We start from the raw sequence: 15,555 nt of genomic DNA on the forward strand, positions 1-15,555 counted from the left end.
GTACTAATACCATGTCATCCTATCTAGCTTTACATTGAGTCTTGATATCTGGAAACACATCTCCCTCCCTTGTTCTTCCAGACTGTCTTGATTATTTTTGGCCCTTTAAACTTCATAAATATTTTAGAATCAGCTTTTCACTCACACCCCCCCCCCCACAATATTTCTTGGGATTTTAAAAATCAAGGTTGCATTGAATCTGTAGATCATTTTGAAGAGAATTAAACTCTTCATTCTCCCGAGTCTCTAATTCATGAATAAAATATCCCTCTCCAGTTATTTAGGTCTTTGAAAATGTTTTTCAATAAAGTGTTATAATTTTCTTCGTAAAGTTTGTGCTTTTATTTTTTTAGTTACTTCATAATGTTTAATGGTATCATTTCTAAAACACCTTGGTTGAAAGAGAAGACATAGAAAAATATGCAACTCATAAGTGTAGAACTCAATGAAGGCCAAATGACTGACATGGGCTCCCCACCACCAGATTGGTACCAGCACCTCAGAATCTCCTTTCGCGTCCCTCCCTGTCTTTACCCTCTTTTTCCTCCCCAAAGGTAACCGCCATCCTGACTTCTAACACTATAGTGTAGAACTCTGTATAAATTAAACCATAGAAAATGTGCTATTTTGTTTTCAGCTTGTTTTGTTTAATGTCTTCCGTATGTCAGCCCTACATATTTTTGTGTGTAGCAGCATCCTGTTACATGAATATATGACAACATGGTTATCCATTCAACTGTAGCTGGGTGCCTGGGCTTTTTCCAGCTTGGAGCTCTCTGACACAGCTGGGAATATTGTGGATATAACTGGTCCACATGTTCATGTTTTTCTGTTGGGTCAAATGTATGCACATGTTCAACTTTAGGAAACAATGCCAAGCAGTTTTTCAAAGTGCTGATATCACACTAGCTGTATGTGAGAGTCCTGGCTGCACACCAGCACATGGCTTCGTCAGTCTGTGCTGGATAACAAACCACCCTGACATTTAGTAGCTTGAAACAGGAACCTAAGAAGAGGTAATGAAAGTTAAATGAGGTTGTAAGGTGGGACCTTAATCCAACAGGACTTTTAAAGAGAAGAAGAGACAATAGGTCTCTGTCTCTGTCTGTCTGTCTGTCTCTCCCATCCCCTTCCCTGTGTGTGCACAGAAGAAAGGCCTTATGAGACTACAGTGAGGAGATGGCCATTTGCAAGCCAGGAAGAGAGGTCTCACCAGAAACCAGCCCTGATAGCACCTTGATCTTGGACGTCTAGCTTTCAGAACGGAAAAAAAATAAAGCCACGCAGTCTATGGTATTTGTTATGGCAGCCCTAGTAGACTAAGACAGTATTCCACTAAGCTGTGCCTAGACTCCTGACCCATAGAAACATTGAGTTTTAGGTAATTTGTTATATAACAATGGAAAACTAATACGTTAGCCTATTTTCCCCTCTACATTCTGTTTGACTTGTGTCCTCAAAAGATAGGCAAGTGGAGTGCTGTCTTTGTGGCCTTCTTGCTTTCCAGGGTGGGGGTAGGGTGTGTGTGTGATGGGGGAGTCAAATCCACATCCCTCTCTGATACAGAATCACTCCAATTTCGGAGTCATTTCCCAGCAAAGGGGAAAACAACTGGCTTAGATTCACATTTGGGTGAAATCAGAGGAGGACAGAATAAATTACAATCACTTGGAGTACATGAACTTCCTGTGTATATTTGTATGGATTCTCTTCCATGGATATATATGTCCATGCATTGCTGTAATTATGTAATTCCTATAAGGACAATATTAATATACTGGATGTTTCTAGGTGATCTTAATGAAACATCTTTTGAAAGGAACCTATAGTTTCTAGGACTGGAAGAAAAGAATTTTCTGGAATGTCAGCTGGGGATTCTTCCAGGAAAACCCTGGAAATGGAGAGCTTCCACACGCGATTCAGTGCCTGGACACCATGTAGCAACAAGGCATTGAACAGACAGGTGAGTTACACACTCTAGAATAGAACAAGTTTAATTTGTAAGGCTCATTTTCTATGACGTTTTGGGTCTCATGTTGCCATATATTTTCTAAAAATACCCCTAAAGGATTTAGTTTTTGAGTCACTTTGAATAAAAATCAACCTACATTTGTCTCACCCTAGTCCCCAACTCCTACCTTATGGAAGGCTCCAGATCTGTTTCCCTTTGCTCTGTACCTCCAGGGACAAAACAGAAACCTCCAGAACACACACTGTTTACAGTGACAGGAAAGAGAAAAGCGAGGTGCTTTTGGTGTGGAGTGTTAACATTCCAGGGTGGGCAAAAGTTTACAGCCCTGGTCAGGTGGCTCAGTTGGTTGGAGCATCTTCCCGTGCACCAGAAAGGCTGTGGGTCCAGTTCCCGTCAGGGCACATACTTAGGTTGCAGGTTGGATTCCCAGTTGGGGTATGTATGGGAGGCAACTGATTGATGTTTCTCTCTTACGTGGGTGTTTCTCTTTCTCAAATCAATAGAAACATATCCTTGGGTGAGGATTTAAAAAAAAGTGGGTTTACAATTGTGAGTATGTTAAACAGAGTTTATTCTTGTATTATTTATTTGTATTATTAATATTAGTTATTTCATATCCTTATTTATGATTTATCTTTTAGGTAATAATGACTGGCAATTTAAGCCGCCCTTGGATATTTCTCTGTGTATTTCTTTAATCTGCTCTTCCCTCCTGTGCCAGCTGTGTGGTCCGATGGCCTGGGGATGTCCCCTCTGACAGGTAGCGCAGGAAGTAGTCCTTGACCGGCTCTGTCAGACCTTGATGCGGAAGGCTGGCTGGGCCTTTAGAGCTCGTGCGTGGTTCAGGCCCGCTCACAAGGGAGGGAGACCACACGAGCTGGGACCAAGGCCTGACTGAGTAATACATCAGCGAGTGTGTCTATGCCATCTGAGCAAAGCTGGGCTGACACCCAGGTTTGGGGGGATGCTGGTTCTTGGTGAATGTCCTCCTGGAGACACGTCTAACAATGGCTACTTAGCAATATTTATTAACTTTCATTTTGGTGGGTGCCATGAAGCTATAGGACTGTGGGTTAGTAAAAATCATACCTACTTCAAATGGCCTCGTTTTCACAGTTCAACAAGGGTAGGTAGCCTGCTTGTGCTTTCAAGATGAAATATTTGGAATCTGTTTCCCCAGGCTATATCAGCCAAGATAGAAACAAGAGCCAGGATTCCTTACCTCTCTGTGTTGAAAGAGGCCTCCGTGGGCCCCTCTGTAATTATATCTCCCACCAGCGCACCCAGCAAGCCTGGGCTTGTCTATGCCCGGGATACAAGCAGGTGAAGCTGGAGGGAGAGACCTCCACTACGCATGTGCTCTGTGAACTGTAAACTGCTGTGCAAATATGAGCTGTGAGGTGGTTAACTTGCTTAGCAACTAAGAATATATTAAACTACACAGAAAAATGTCATTCCCCCTCCCCTTACAGCTCTTTCAGGAAAGAGTTGCTCTTATAAGTCATTGGTTTGACCTCTGGACTACCAAGCAACGTCAAGAATTCTTATTCACGATACTTTTACGCTGCACTAAATCACAACTAAGGTAAATGTAGCTGATTGATGTAGTTATTATTGGTTCTTAATGAAAACAAAATGTTTATATAACTTTTAAGGGTATTTTCCCCTAGAAAAAAAAAAACAAAGCCATTGGTATTTTGACGTTTGAAGGTTTATAAACACGCTTCTGCTGCTGATTCCTTGAGAGCGACACGGAACCTCTGGGGCTTTAACATCTTCATATCACGGGGGGATGTTTAGTTTTTGCAAAAACTTGTCAATAGCCTCAGCCGGTGAACGTTTAACAACCCCGTCGTGTATTAAGTCCCCTTGGGAACTATTAGATGATGAGATACATCAAGTAGATACCTGGTACATAGGTAGACACTCCATAAATATTTGTTACCTGAATGGTTGTATCTGAAACACAGCTGAGCAGTAACCATGGCAGCAACACATAGGAACATGGGCAAGACTTGCACAGCAGTGGTCACTGATGACCTGTGTGTCCTTGTTCTCGTTTGTACCCTTCTCTCCTACTATGTCTACTATCTCCTTTGAAATCCTGCAGCAAAGACGGTGTGCTATTTGAAGGTGTTAGTTGAAATACCAGGGGTTGCTCATTTTCTGATCAGAAATTAATACTCTGGAGGTAGTTAGCTAACTTTGTACTGGAAGGGTCACCATCTCAGTCATTACCACATGTCTTACTAATTAACGTAGCAAATATCTGGCATTAGTTATTATCAGAGCAACTAGCAGCTGGTTAACTTGCCAGATGAGTGTTAGGAATGGAGTGTCTCTGGTGAAATTGAAGATGTGGGACAGACCGGAATATTCTAGAGAGCCCTGCAGTGTGCTTGGACATGGTTGAAGAATCCAGCCCCGCTGGTAGCTGGTAGAGAAAGGATGGTTTCTCGGGTTTCATCCCCAAACGAATAGCCTTATCAGTCTGGGAGTCTGAGGTCAACCACGAGGGTGATGACAGACTTGTTTCTGGAATGTGAACTGCTTCTCGTCCTTTCTCATTTGAGTGAACCTTTCACCCAAAGGACAGAGCGCTGGGACTTCAGCCTACAGAAGAGGCCGGCTGGGGCTTATTCACCCAGGTTTGCTTCGTAAACCTCTAAGTATGGCATCACTCCGTGTGAGTGGCTTTCCCTACAACCTGGTGGGAAGGTTGGGGGGACTTTGAACCCCTTAGGTAGCCACTGAAAAGTACTGGAGACTTGTGCAAGACCAAATTGGCTTTTCCAGTTTGCAATACCCGCCTCCCACTTTTTCTCGCACTTTTTCCTGCCCATCTATTATGCTCAGCCATTTCCTCTCTCCTACCCACTCGCTCACCTTCTCCGTTGCCAGCTTTCTCCTGCATCCTGGGCACATAGTGGATTGTTAATCGACTGTCCCTTATGAAGCCACTGAGTCACTGGAGGGAGACAGACACCTTCTTGGTTGTGTTTAAAGAAGCTGCAAAAACAAGCCACAGAGAAACAGCTCTCCAGTCAGTGCTGAAAAGTCAGGGAAGGGAACTTTTTATGGCAGTCATTGGCCAGGTTTGCTTCTACTCCAGCTTGACAGCTTTCAAGATAAGAGAATTATAGGCCAAACCCCATATCCATATTGCTTTGTGGTGTAGTCTCATGTATCATAGACCAAGCAATTTTACTTGTAACCACTAGAGGTCACTAGAGACCTTCTGGTATATTTTGAGGCTTATTAACATTCGGGCTGACATTTTGTCACTGGAAATTGCATCCTTTGTCTAGTACCTGAATTCTTTCTATGGGACAAAGGTATGGGACTAATCTATTCAGGAAGATTACTTTTCTTTGTTTCCTAACAGCTGTGTTTCTGCAGGGTGCTGTTTGTATTTCATCATTCCACAAATCTGTTATTACATCCTCTGGGCTGCTGATTTTAGGGGAAGCTGTATGTCAATTTCTGGTCTCTATATTTGGCATCCTGAATCCATCTTTAATTGGTAGTGGTGGTCTTTCTTGTTTAACATCAATCAGTTCACTCCCCAAAGTCTGGATTCAGTCTTTCTCGTACCACTTCCTCCCCATTTCTTTCAGCTAGCCATTCCTTCTCTCCTACCAGCATCTGCAGATCCCATGGGTTCATAGTGTTATCCAATCTGAGTGGTGCTAAATTTTAATTAAATCTTAAAAGCCCAACTCATTTTATTTTTTAGATTAAAGGAAGAGCAATCACCTTTCTTTGAAACATCTTTATTGAGAGATAATTCACATACAACAAAATGTATCTACTTAAAGAGTATAGGCCAACGGTTTTAGTAAGTTCGGAGTTGTGCAACCATTACCACAACTGAAGTTTAGAACGTTTCCATCACCCCAAAAAGAAACCCCATACCCATTAGCAGTCACTCCTTATCCCTACCTCCCAGCACTGGGAAACCACTAATCTACTTTCTGTTTCTATAAATTTGTCTTTTCTGGGCTTTTCATATAAATGGGATCATACACTTTGTGACTGCTACTTTCAAGTATTACAATATTCTTACCATTCACCCATCTTGTAGCATATATCAGCACTTCTTTCCTTTTTATTGCCAAATAATATTCCATTGTATTGATATGCTATATTTTATTTACCCACTCATCAGCTGATGGACATTTGGGTTGTTTATGCATTTTGGCTACTGTGAATAATGCTGCTATAAACATTAGTGTACAAGTTTTTCTATATGGATGTGTTTATTTCTTTGAGGTATATACCTAGGAATGGAATTGCTGGGTCAAATGGTGGCAGGACAATTGACTTTTAACTATTAAACATTTCTTTTGAATCACATTTATTCCTATAGTCCTTGTTCCTTGGTAACTGTGAATAAGCCTGTGAATAAACAGGAGAATTTAGCATTTTTTATAAATAAGCCAAGCTATAGTTATTCAAATTACCTTGTTATCAAGGCAGAGAAGCCAAGCGTTAGGTGTTTTGCAATTCCTGAATAAGATTTTTTAATTATTGACAGTATTACAGATGTTCCCCATTTCCCTCCCGCCTTTTGCCTCCCTTCACTCAGCCCCACCCCATCCCAGACCTTCCCCACACTATTGTCTGTGTCCGTAGGCTATGCATAATATTGTTTTTAATTCAGGCAGTTACAGCTATAACGCTTAAACAAGATATGCAGTATTGGTCAGAAACATGCTATCACCTTTAAAAGTTTCCTTTAAAAGCTTCTTCTTAATCTCTATGAGATGTAGTCAAACATCTAATATTTTTTTTCCTAATAAATATTCCGTATTGTTATGATTTAAGAAGATTTCTTAAATGGAGTTTTATGATAGTTAAGACATTTTTCAAAGGTTCAGCTTCTGAAATTACCCCCTTGGCAGAGATTCTCCCTCTCACCTTGACTTAAATGTCACCTCTCCCGGGAAGCCTTCCCTGCTCGTTTTTCACCACCAGCAATTTTTACAAACCTCTACCACGGCATTTCCCCAATACATGATGCTTATATGGCCACGTGTCTAATGGTTTCCAGTGGTGTCGTCTCCCTGCCGCTTGGCTGGGCTGACCCCTCCTGCCACTCCTTAAAGGAAACGGGGCTGCTATGGCTGTCACACTCGGAGAAACCTAGGAGAAGTTTGCTTCGGTCTCCTAGCCACACTGGTGAGACCGGTTCCAAATTGCCTCTGCTCAGTACTAGGGAACGCCCCACGCGAAGGCCTCTCTGGAGCTGCTCAAACTTGTCGCTTTCCCTGGTGGGTGCGGCCACATGCATGCAAATTCATTCCCCAGAGATGGATGGAATTTCTGTGGGTGTGTGTGTCTCAGGGGAGAGAGGGATAATGATCAGTGACGGGCTCTAATTATTGGTCTCCCTCGGAGCCACTGGAAATGGGGTTGCAGGGCAGAACACCCACCAACCAACATACAGATGAGAGAGCACCCCCCCCCCCGCATCACCTCTCACTTCAGTACACCTGCCCCTCTTCCAAGCACCCCTGGGAGGGCTCAATGCAGGATGCATAACTCAGTTGTGAGGGAGTCTTGTATATAAATTTTTCAGAGACAATATACTTCTAGGTTAATTTTGAATACAGAACAGCTACATCACTGTGAGTTACTGCACACCCGTTAGAATATTTCTGTGAGGAGGCAGTGGAGAGGAGAGGAGAGTATTAAGAGACACAATGGGTTTCTGACTATCTAACACAGAAATTAGAGTCATCTTGACTCTTCCCTCCCCTCAGCTCGTAGTCTGGACATGTTCCTGTTCTTTCATATAGACCAGATGGTCATAGGCAATTGTATGAAATACTGTATGTCAAGCATGTCAAACTCACGGCCTGTGGGCCGCATGCCTCGTTTATTTGGCCCATGTTAGCCTTTGAGTTTGACATGCTTGCTGTATGGATTAACATTCATTGTTGGGGTGGTTTTTAGGGGTGGGTGAAGTTAAGAAAGAAAACCCCTGAGTTTAAAAGAAAAAAAGGAGAAACCCAATTAAAAACCCTAAGCTGTTTAATTGGGTGGGAATGGGGACAGAAGGAGAGCAGATGGCAAACCTGTGCATTGACGTTCTCACTTCCTATTGGGTAAATGATGTCTCTACTTATTAATGTTTCACTTATCTTTGTAGACTAAGCACCACCTGGCATTATGCTATATACAGTGCTTGTTGGTTTATTTCCTGTCTACATGTCCATGGAATGTAAGGACTTCTTCTGGTGACTCTTTCTGTCCCTAGCACTTAGAGCAATACCAGCTACAGAGCAGCCACTCAATAAATGCTTATCGAATGAATGAAGATGTTTAAAACACTCCCATTACAACAACAATCAAAAGGTGATCAGAAAAAAAATATTTTTCATTTGATAATTTGTAGGAGGAAAACATTTTTTAAGATATGCCAAGTTTTTGAATAGAGGCGATTACTAATACTTTGCTTCATTCAAAACTTTTCATTATTTAATTAATTCCAGACCTCCATAGAGCAATCCAAAGGAATTGTGCACAACAATACGACCTAAGGGGCTCCTGCCACACAACTCCACGGGCTGCTACTCCACACTGTCATCTGTGTGAATGGCACCTCTCGAAGTTCATTGCACAGCTTTCCAAACGCAGCAGCCCAGATAGTACGACCAGCCATTTATGAAGTACATGATATTAGCTTTCAGCTCCACCAAGTGTCCTCTTAACCTCTGTGCAAGAGGAGTCAAATTCACAGATAATCAGGGGAAATGGAAACAAGGTTTTAAGAGACTATTTGTGCTCTGTATTTAAGAATCTCTTTAAGAAATGTCCAGGAGGGTCGCAGCAGAATCAGGTTAGAAGTGGCCTAGCAAGTCTCAGAAGCAGAAGTAGCCTGCCATGGCGCACAGTGAACGTTCAGTGACATATGCCATCACTCCTCCTACTCTCTCCATTATTCTTTTAAAAATATATATTTCATTGATTTTTTACAGAGAGGAAGGGAGAGGGACAGAGAGTTAGAAACATCAATGAGAGAGAAACATTGATCAGCTGCCTCCTGCACACTCCCTACTGGGGATGTGCCCACAACCAAGGTACATGCCCTTGACCGGAATCAAACCTGGGACCCTTGAGTCCACAGGCTGATGCTTTATCCACTGAGCCAAAATGGCCAGGGCTCTATTCTTTTATTTCATGGTCAGAATGCTTCAAGTGCAAACAGCAGAAATGGATTCAAACCAGCTTAAAAATAAATGTGAATTTATTGACTTAAGATTGGTCTAGCTGCCTGGCCCAGTGGTTGAGTATTGACCCATGAACCAGGAGGTTTGATTTCCGGTCAGGGCACAGGCCCAGGTTTCAGGCTCGATCCCCAGTAGGGGGTGTGCAGGAGGCAGCTGATCGATGATTCTCTCTCATTATTGATGTTTCTATCACTCTCTCCCTCTCCTTCCTCTCTCTGAAATCAATTTAAGAAAAAAAAAGGTTGGTCTAGCTTTGGGCTGGGCTAGATCCTTGGAATCAAATGATGTTACTAGATCTCTTTCTCTCTGTGCGACTGATTTTCCTTCCGCCCCCCCCTTCCTCTCCTCCTTCTTTCTCTCCCTTCTCCCTGCTCTGCTTCCCTATCTGTGTTGTATACAACTAAAAAGATAAGTGCAAGACCATTAATCAGGAAATTATAAATTAGTAGTAAAGGGTAATAAGAAATAATCCTGGATACTATGTTTAAAGATGCCAATTTTCTCTAAGTTAATCTTCAAGTTTAATTAAATCTCAGTAAAAAATCCCCCAATAGAATTTCCTTATGAACCTTGAGAAACTTATTCTAAAACTGATCCAGAAAAGAAATGGACAATAGTTAAGAAAAATTTGAATATAAAAAAATGAGCAAGAATTGTACTGCCAGATAATAAAAGCACTTTTATCCATTTAATAAATACTCCTTACAACCCAGCAATTTCACTTCTGGGTATTTATCTGAATAAAAACAAAAACACTGGTTTGAAAAGATATACACACCCCTATATTCAATGCAGAATTATTTAAAATTCTCTAATTTTTTTAAAAATAAGATATGGATGCAACCTATTTGTCCATCAATAGATGAATAGATAAATAAAGCAGTGGTACATATATACAATGGAGTATTACTCAGCAATATAAAGGAATGAAATACTGCCATTTGCAACAACATGGATGAACCTAGAGAGTATTAAGCTAATTGAAATAAGTCAGACAGAGAAAGACAAATACTATATGATTTCATTTATATGTGGAATCTAAAACAAATAAAACCAACAAACAGAAACAGACTAAGATACAAAGAACAAACTTATGGTTGCTCTCTTAATCACTGAAGACTTTAGCACTTGGTTCTTCATTTCCTTTGTACCCCAATCCCAGTCATTATTCTATGTATCACTGGAATGCACACGGAAACCCATCTCATACACACCCTTACCATGCCATAGAGCAGTGATGGCGAACCTTTTGAGCTCGGCGTGTCAGCATTTTGAAAAACCCTAACTTAACTCTGGTGCCGTGTCACATATAGAAATTTTTTGGTATTTGCAACCATAGTAAAACAAAGATTTATATTTTTGATATTTATTTTATATATTTAAATGCCATTTAACAAAGAAAAGTCAACAAAAAAAATGAGTTCGCGTGTCACCTCTGACACACGTGCCATAGGTTCGCCATCACTGCCATAGAGTGTTTGTAAAGCCACCAGACAAGACTCAAGACGTGCTACCTTGGCAACTAGGAAACGGATACCTCTACCAAACCCACTTGCCCCTCTCTAGGCCACCTCCCCAAGCTCTTCCCCAGTCACTTTCATCACAATTTTGACAGCTTCTTTCCACTTCCTATCAGAAACTTAAGAGCAGAGAATTCAATTCAAGTCCCATATTACTAAGCCTTGTTATTTTTGCAAAGTACACATTGTACATTCAGTAGCACACTGCAAAACATTAGCATGAATTATTTAAAAGAAGCTTTCCTTGTCACAATAAATGAGCAAAGCACATTTTGTTCATTGTCTCCTTACGTGTTGTTATTTCTCTTCACAGATTTATTCCTTTGCAACACTAACTAAAATGCAACCAGCCACGGTGTCATTACTGCAAACTCGCCCGTTCTGCTGCTCATGCACTGATTTCTTAAATGTGACTGAAGCATTTTCTTTCCTTCTTGCTTAGGATTCATTCATTCATTATGCTTTAATGTGTCCTTGTTGGCACATCTATAAAACATGTATAATTGGGGTTTTTCTTTAAAAAGTAATTCAATTCTTCCCTTTTGCTCTGCTGGTATGAATCAGTAGAAGCTGTGTGGTGCGAAGGGGATGGGAATAAAAACTCCAGAGATACTGAATCCCCTCTTTGAAAAGGAGGCTGAAGACATTCCTGCTTTGCACCTTATTTTATTGATGTGTTTTGTAATTCCAAATGAGAGCAAATTGTCTGTCAAAAGCCAGTGAAATGACTGAGAAGCCTGCCTCAGACAGTGATGAGTTAGATCAGTGATCCATTGGGGTTAACTGTTCTTGGTGCCAGTGAAATGACTGAGAAGCCTGCCTCAGACAGTGATGAGTTAGATCAGTGATCCATTGGGGTTAACTGTTCTTGGTGTTGGCATAGTCTCATTCAACTTGAATGTTAATCTCTATCAATACTGAGAAGAGCCCTAACCGGTTTGGCTCAGTGGATAGAACGTAGGCCTGCGGACTCAAGGGTCCCAGGTTTGATTCCGGCCAAGGGCATGTAACTTGGTTGCGGGCACATATCCAGTAGGGAGTGTGCAGGAGGCAGCTGATGTTTTTCTCTCTCATCAATGTTTCTAACTCTCTATCCCTCTCCCTTCCTCTCTGTAAATAATCAATAAAATATATTTTTAAAAATACTGAGAAGATTCCCCAAGGGACATTTCTGTCTGCAGACACTATATGCTGCAGGACATGCACCACTCCATTCTTTGCCCTCCTGCTTACATCATGCGTACATGCATACACGAGCACACAGGCACACATGTGCGCGCGTACACACACACACACACACACACACCCGTGCTTTCCCCAGACTGATATACCAGCAGGTTCATTTTAAAGCCACTTTGTTTTGTCTGAGGTTGTGACAAAGCTGCATGGGCAGGAATCAAGAGAGCTGGGCCTTAAGATAGAGCCAGGGGAGTAGAAACACACACAATAATAGGCAATCATTACACCTTGGAACTAAAACAGGCAGCCTCTTTTCTTTTTTTTAAAAAGTCCTTTTTGTTTTGCAATAACTTTAAACTTACAGAAAAGTTGCAAAAACGGTATAAATAATTTATTTACACTGTCCATCTGGATTCCTCAATTGTTAACATTTTTTGCCAAATCATTTGAGAGTAGATTGTAAACATGTTGCCCCACTAACCCTATGCCTTTCAGTAAGTCCTAAAAAAACAAGGACAGTCGGCTGAAAAACCAAGTACATCCTCTAATACCAGGACATCAGCATTTATTGAGCACTACGATCCAACTCACAGACTCCGTTCAATATTCCTGATTTTTCCAACAATGTCCCTTATAAATCATCCTTTCCTTCTCATTCCAGAATCCAATCCACAGTCACCGATTGTATTTAATTTTTATGTCTCTATAGCCACTTTCAATTGCTCAGTGTTTCCTTGTTTTCTCTTGACACTTGAAGAGCACAGATGTGCTACTTTGTTGAATGACCTTCAGTCTGTGGTTGGCTGACATTTCCTCAAGATCACATCCAGGTATTACATTCTGGGCAGGAAGAACACAGAAGCGATGCTGTGTTCTCAGTGGATCACAGCGGGGGCCAGCCGTGTCCATGTGTCCCATTGATCGTGATGTTGACTTTACTGCTTGGTTAAGATGACTAAATATTGCCCTGACCGTTTTGGCTCAGTGGATAGAGCATCAGCCTGCGGACTCAAGGGTCCCAGGTTCGGTTCTGGTCAAGGGCATGTATCGTGGTTGCGGGCACATCCCCAGTAGGGAGTGTGCAGGAGGCAGCTGATTGATGTTTCTCTCTCATCAATGTTTCTAGCTCCCTATCCCACTCTCTTCCTCTCTGTAAAAAAATCAAAATATATTAAAAAAAGATGACTAATTATGAAGTATTTTGTACTAATTCATTAATAACTAAAAAGTATTGGAGTGATTACTTTGAAATGAATTAAAAATATTTGAATTCATGCAAATATCCTGTTTCTCATCAAACTTGTTTGCTGCATCCATTGGTGATTCTTATCTGAAGCATTTATTACTATGATAGCTACCAAGTGGTGATTTTTCTAATCTAATTCCTCTACATGTGTGAGCTGGTGTTCTGTTGCAAGGTAGAATTTGCCCTCCTCTCACGACTTGTAGATGAGGCTCTAGCTAAGCCAGCAGTTTGGGTAAATTCCTGGTCAAGACTCTCTCTGACTCTAGTGGATGTTCAGCAACTTGTTCATGAATGTAGCTAAGGTCTTTTTGTCCCTAACTGGAGGTGCCATTTTCATTTCACTTGGAAACTTTCTGAGGCTTGACCCACTCTATGGGAATGTAGGTCAAAGAAGACCCATGGGAGAATGAGATCTGTTCAGAATCATGACTTTTCTTGCAGTGAATTCATCTGTCCTTTAGGATCCAGTAACAGGGCAGCAGTAGCCCCTTAGAAGAGAGAAAAAGTTCTAGTCTCAATGGCTTGAGGTAAATGATTTCTGGTAGATTCTTATTGTCAAAGTTTCCAATCATCTGTGAGACTGGTCACAAATGCCTGTAATTCCATGAAGTTTGGAGGAGATGAGAAGTTCCAGAGAAGAGTTTGATTTACTGGTACCTGGATTGCTCCCAAACTTTCTTATTCTAGAGATTCTTATTCAAGATGACTATCCTCTATTAGCTTGGGACTGTGGCAGATGTTTATGCTAATATCCAAAAAGGACAGTCATTTTTGTTATTGTTTGTTTTTATACAGTTGGTGGCTGCAGGGCCAGCAATGCATCTTTCATGGGCTGTTGAATGTCTCTTTGGCCTCTATAGCCCCAAGATGATCACTTTAATAGGGCCTTAGCTTTTGTCTTTATTCAAGAGCTGTGCTGAGGCAGCTTGAAATGCAGTGTAAGAAGTTTTCTTGATGGATGTCATATAAAAAAGTTTTCTTTATAGATGTCACATTAAGAAATTATTGAATTTCTTTAGGTATGATGATAGTATTAGATAATATATTTTTTAATGTTCTCATTGTTTAGTATGCACACTGAAATGTTTACAGATAAAATATGATGTCTTGGAGTTATTTTAAAATAACATGGAAGTGGGGAAATGAGGAGGAGGAGGAGGAGGAGGAGGAGGAGGAGGAGGAGGAGGAGGAGGAGGAGGAGGAGGAGGAGGAGGAGGAGGAAGAAGAAGAAGAATTTTAAAAACCTGTGTATCTGTCTCATTGTGAATACCTTAGAGTAGGGGAGCGCCATAACTGACACAGCTCTATTTGAGAGGTGTCTGTTGCCCACATTAGGATTAATTACACAATTGGATCATGATCATATGTAGTCTCTTAAAGTGCCCTAGAAATTTTCAGTGGTTTACATGAAGTGGCCCTGGGTGTTTGGACTATATCAAAGTTGTACATATTTCCAAACATTTTTAAATGAAAAGGCTCTCGTGTTCTCCTCACTCCGTGCACTTTGCAGTTGATGTGAGAAGACATTTAAAGATGTTTCTGGCATTTTCTTTTTTTTTTAATCTGTAAGATGGTGTTAACTATTTGGTTATTGGCTAGAAGTTCTGAGTTATCTATATCTATAGTTTGTAAAAAGAACAAAACAACCGAGACGAGCTCTTGGTGCTTTTTGCTTGGCGTCGAGGCTGTGGGCAAGGTGCCGTGAAGAGTGGACCAGGGACACTGCAGTGGGCATCCATTTAGCTTCAGGTTGTCCTGTTTTTGTTCATAGTGACACAACACTCTGCTATTCTTAGCTCTGGAAAAGGGGGGTCAGCTGGCGTGAGAAGAGTTTGGGTCTTTTTTGGTTAAGTGTGGTAGTTTTAAACTGTTTGTTCTTAAACTGTATAATTCTTTATTTTCAGCAAAGTGAAGACTCACTGCATCAATGAAAGTTCAAGAACCTTCTGTACTAAACACAATTTGGAATTTTTTTTTTTAACTTTTATATACTTAGAATACCGAAATATTTTTTGAAGTTAAATGAACAGTATTACATTAAAAAAATATTAGAAAAAATAGCAAATTTTACCCAAAGCAAGTAAAAGGAAAACAATAATGAATAGTAAAAATAAATAAAATAGGAAATGAACAATTTAAAAAATCTATGAAAACAAAAGCTGTTTTTTTAAAAAAATTAACAAAGTTTACAAACTGAGTAACAAAGAAATAAAGAGAGAAAACATAAATTATCCAATGTCAGGACTAAAAAAGGGGGTATTGCTATAAATCCTACAAACATTAAAAGGGTATTATAAGAAAAGTTTCAATAATTTTATACTTATAAGTTCAACAATTTAAATAGATGCTTTGTTTTGTACAGTTCATGGATATTAGTGTTCTGAACTAAATTTCTGTGTCTTT

The 15,555-nt window shown here is 40.6% G+C and overlaps 1 protein-coding gene and 1 long non-coding RNA gene across 2 annotated transcripts in view; one reads left to right on the forward strand and one right to left on the reverse strand.

Annotated features, from left to right (window-relative positions):
* LOC132236938 (uncharacterized) overlaps nt 1-15,555 on the reverse strand; it is a 71,914-nt gene that overhangs the window by 39,448 nt on the left and 16,911 nt on the right. The window lies entirely within an intron of this gene.
* The window catches only part of ECT2L (epithelial cell transforming 2 like), a 58,821-nt gene continuing 45,163 nt past the window's right edge, over nt 1,898-15,555 (forward strand). Inside the window, exons 1-2 of the mRNA XM_059700475.1 lie at nt 1,898-1,963; nt 3,445-3,557. Of these exons, the coding sequence (XP_059556458.1) occupies nt 1,898-1,963; nt 3,445-3,557 (179 nt within the window). The remainder of the gene's footprint in view (nt 1,964-3,444; nt 3,558-15,555) is intronic.

This window comes from Myotis daubentonii, chromosome 6, assembly GCF_963259705.1.
Source record: "Myotis daubentonii chromosome 6, mMyoDau2.1, whole genome shotgun sequence".
Lineage (NCBI taxonomy): Eukaryota > Metazoa > Chordata > Mammalia > Chiroptera > Vespertilionidae > Myotis > Myotis daubentonii.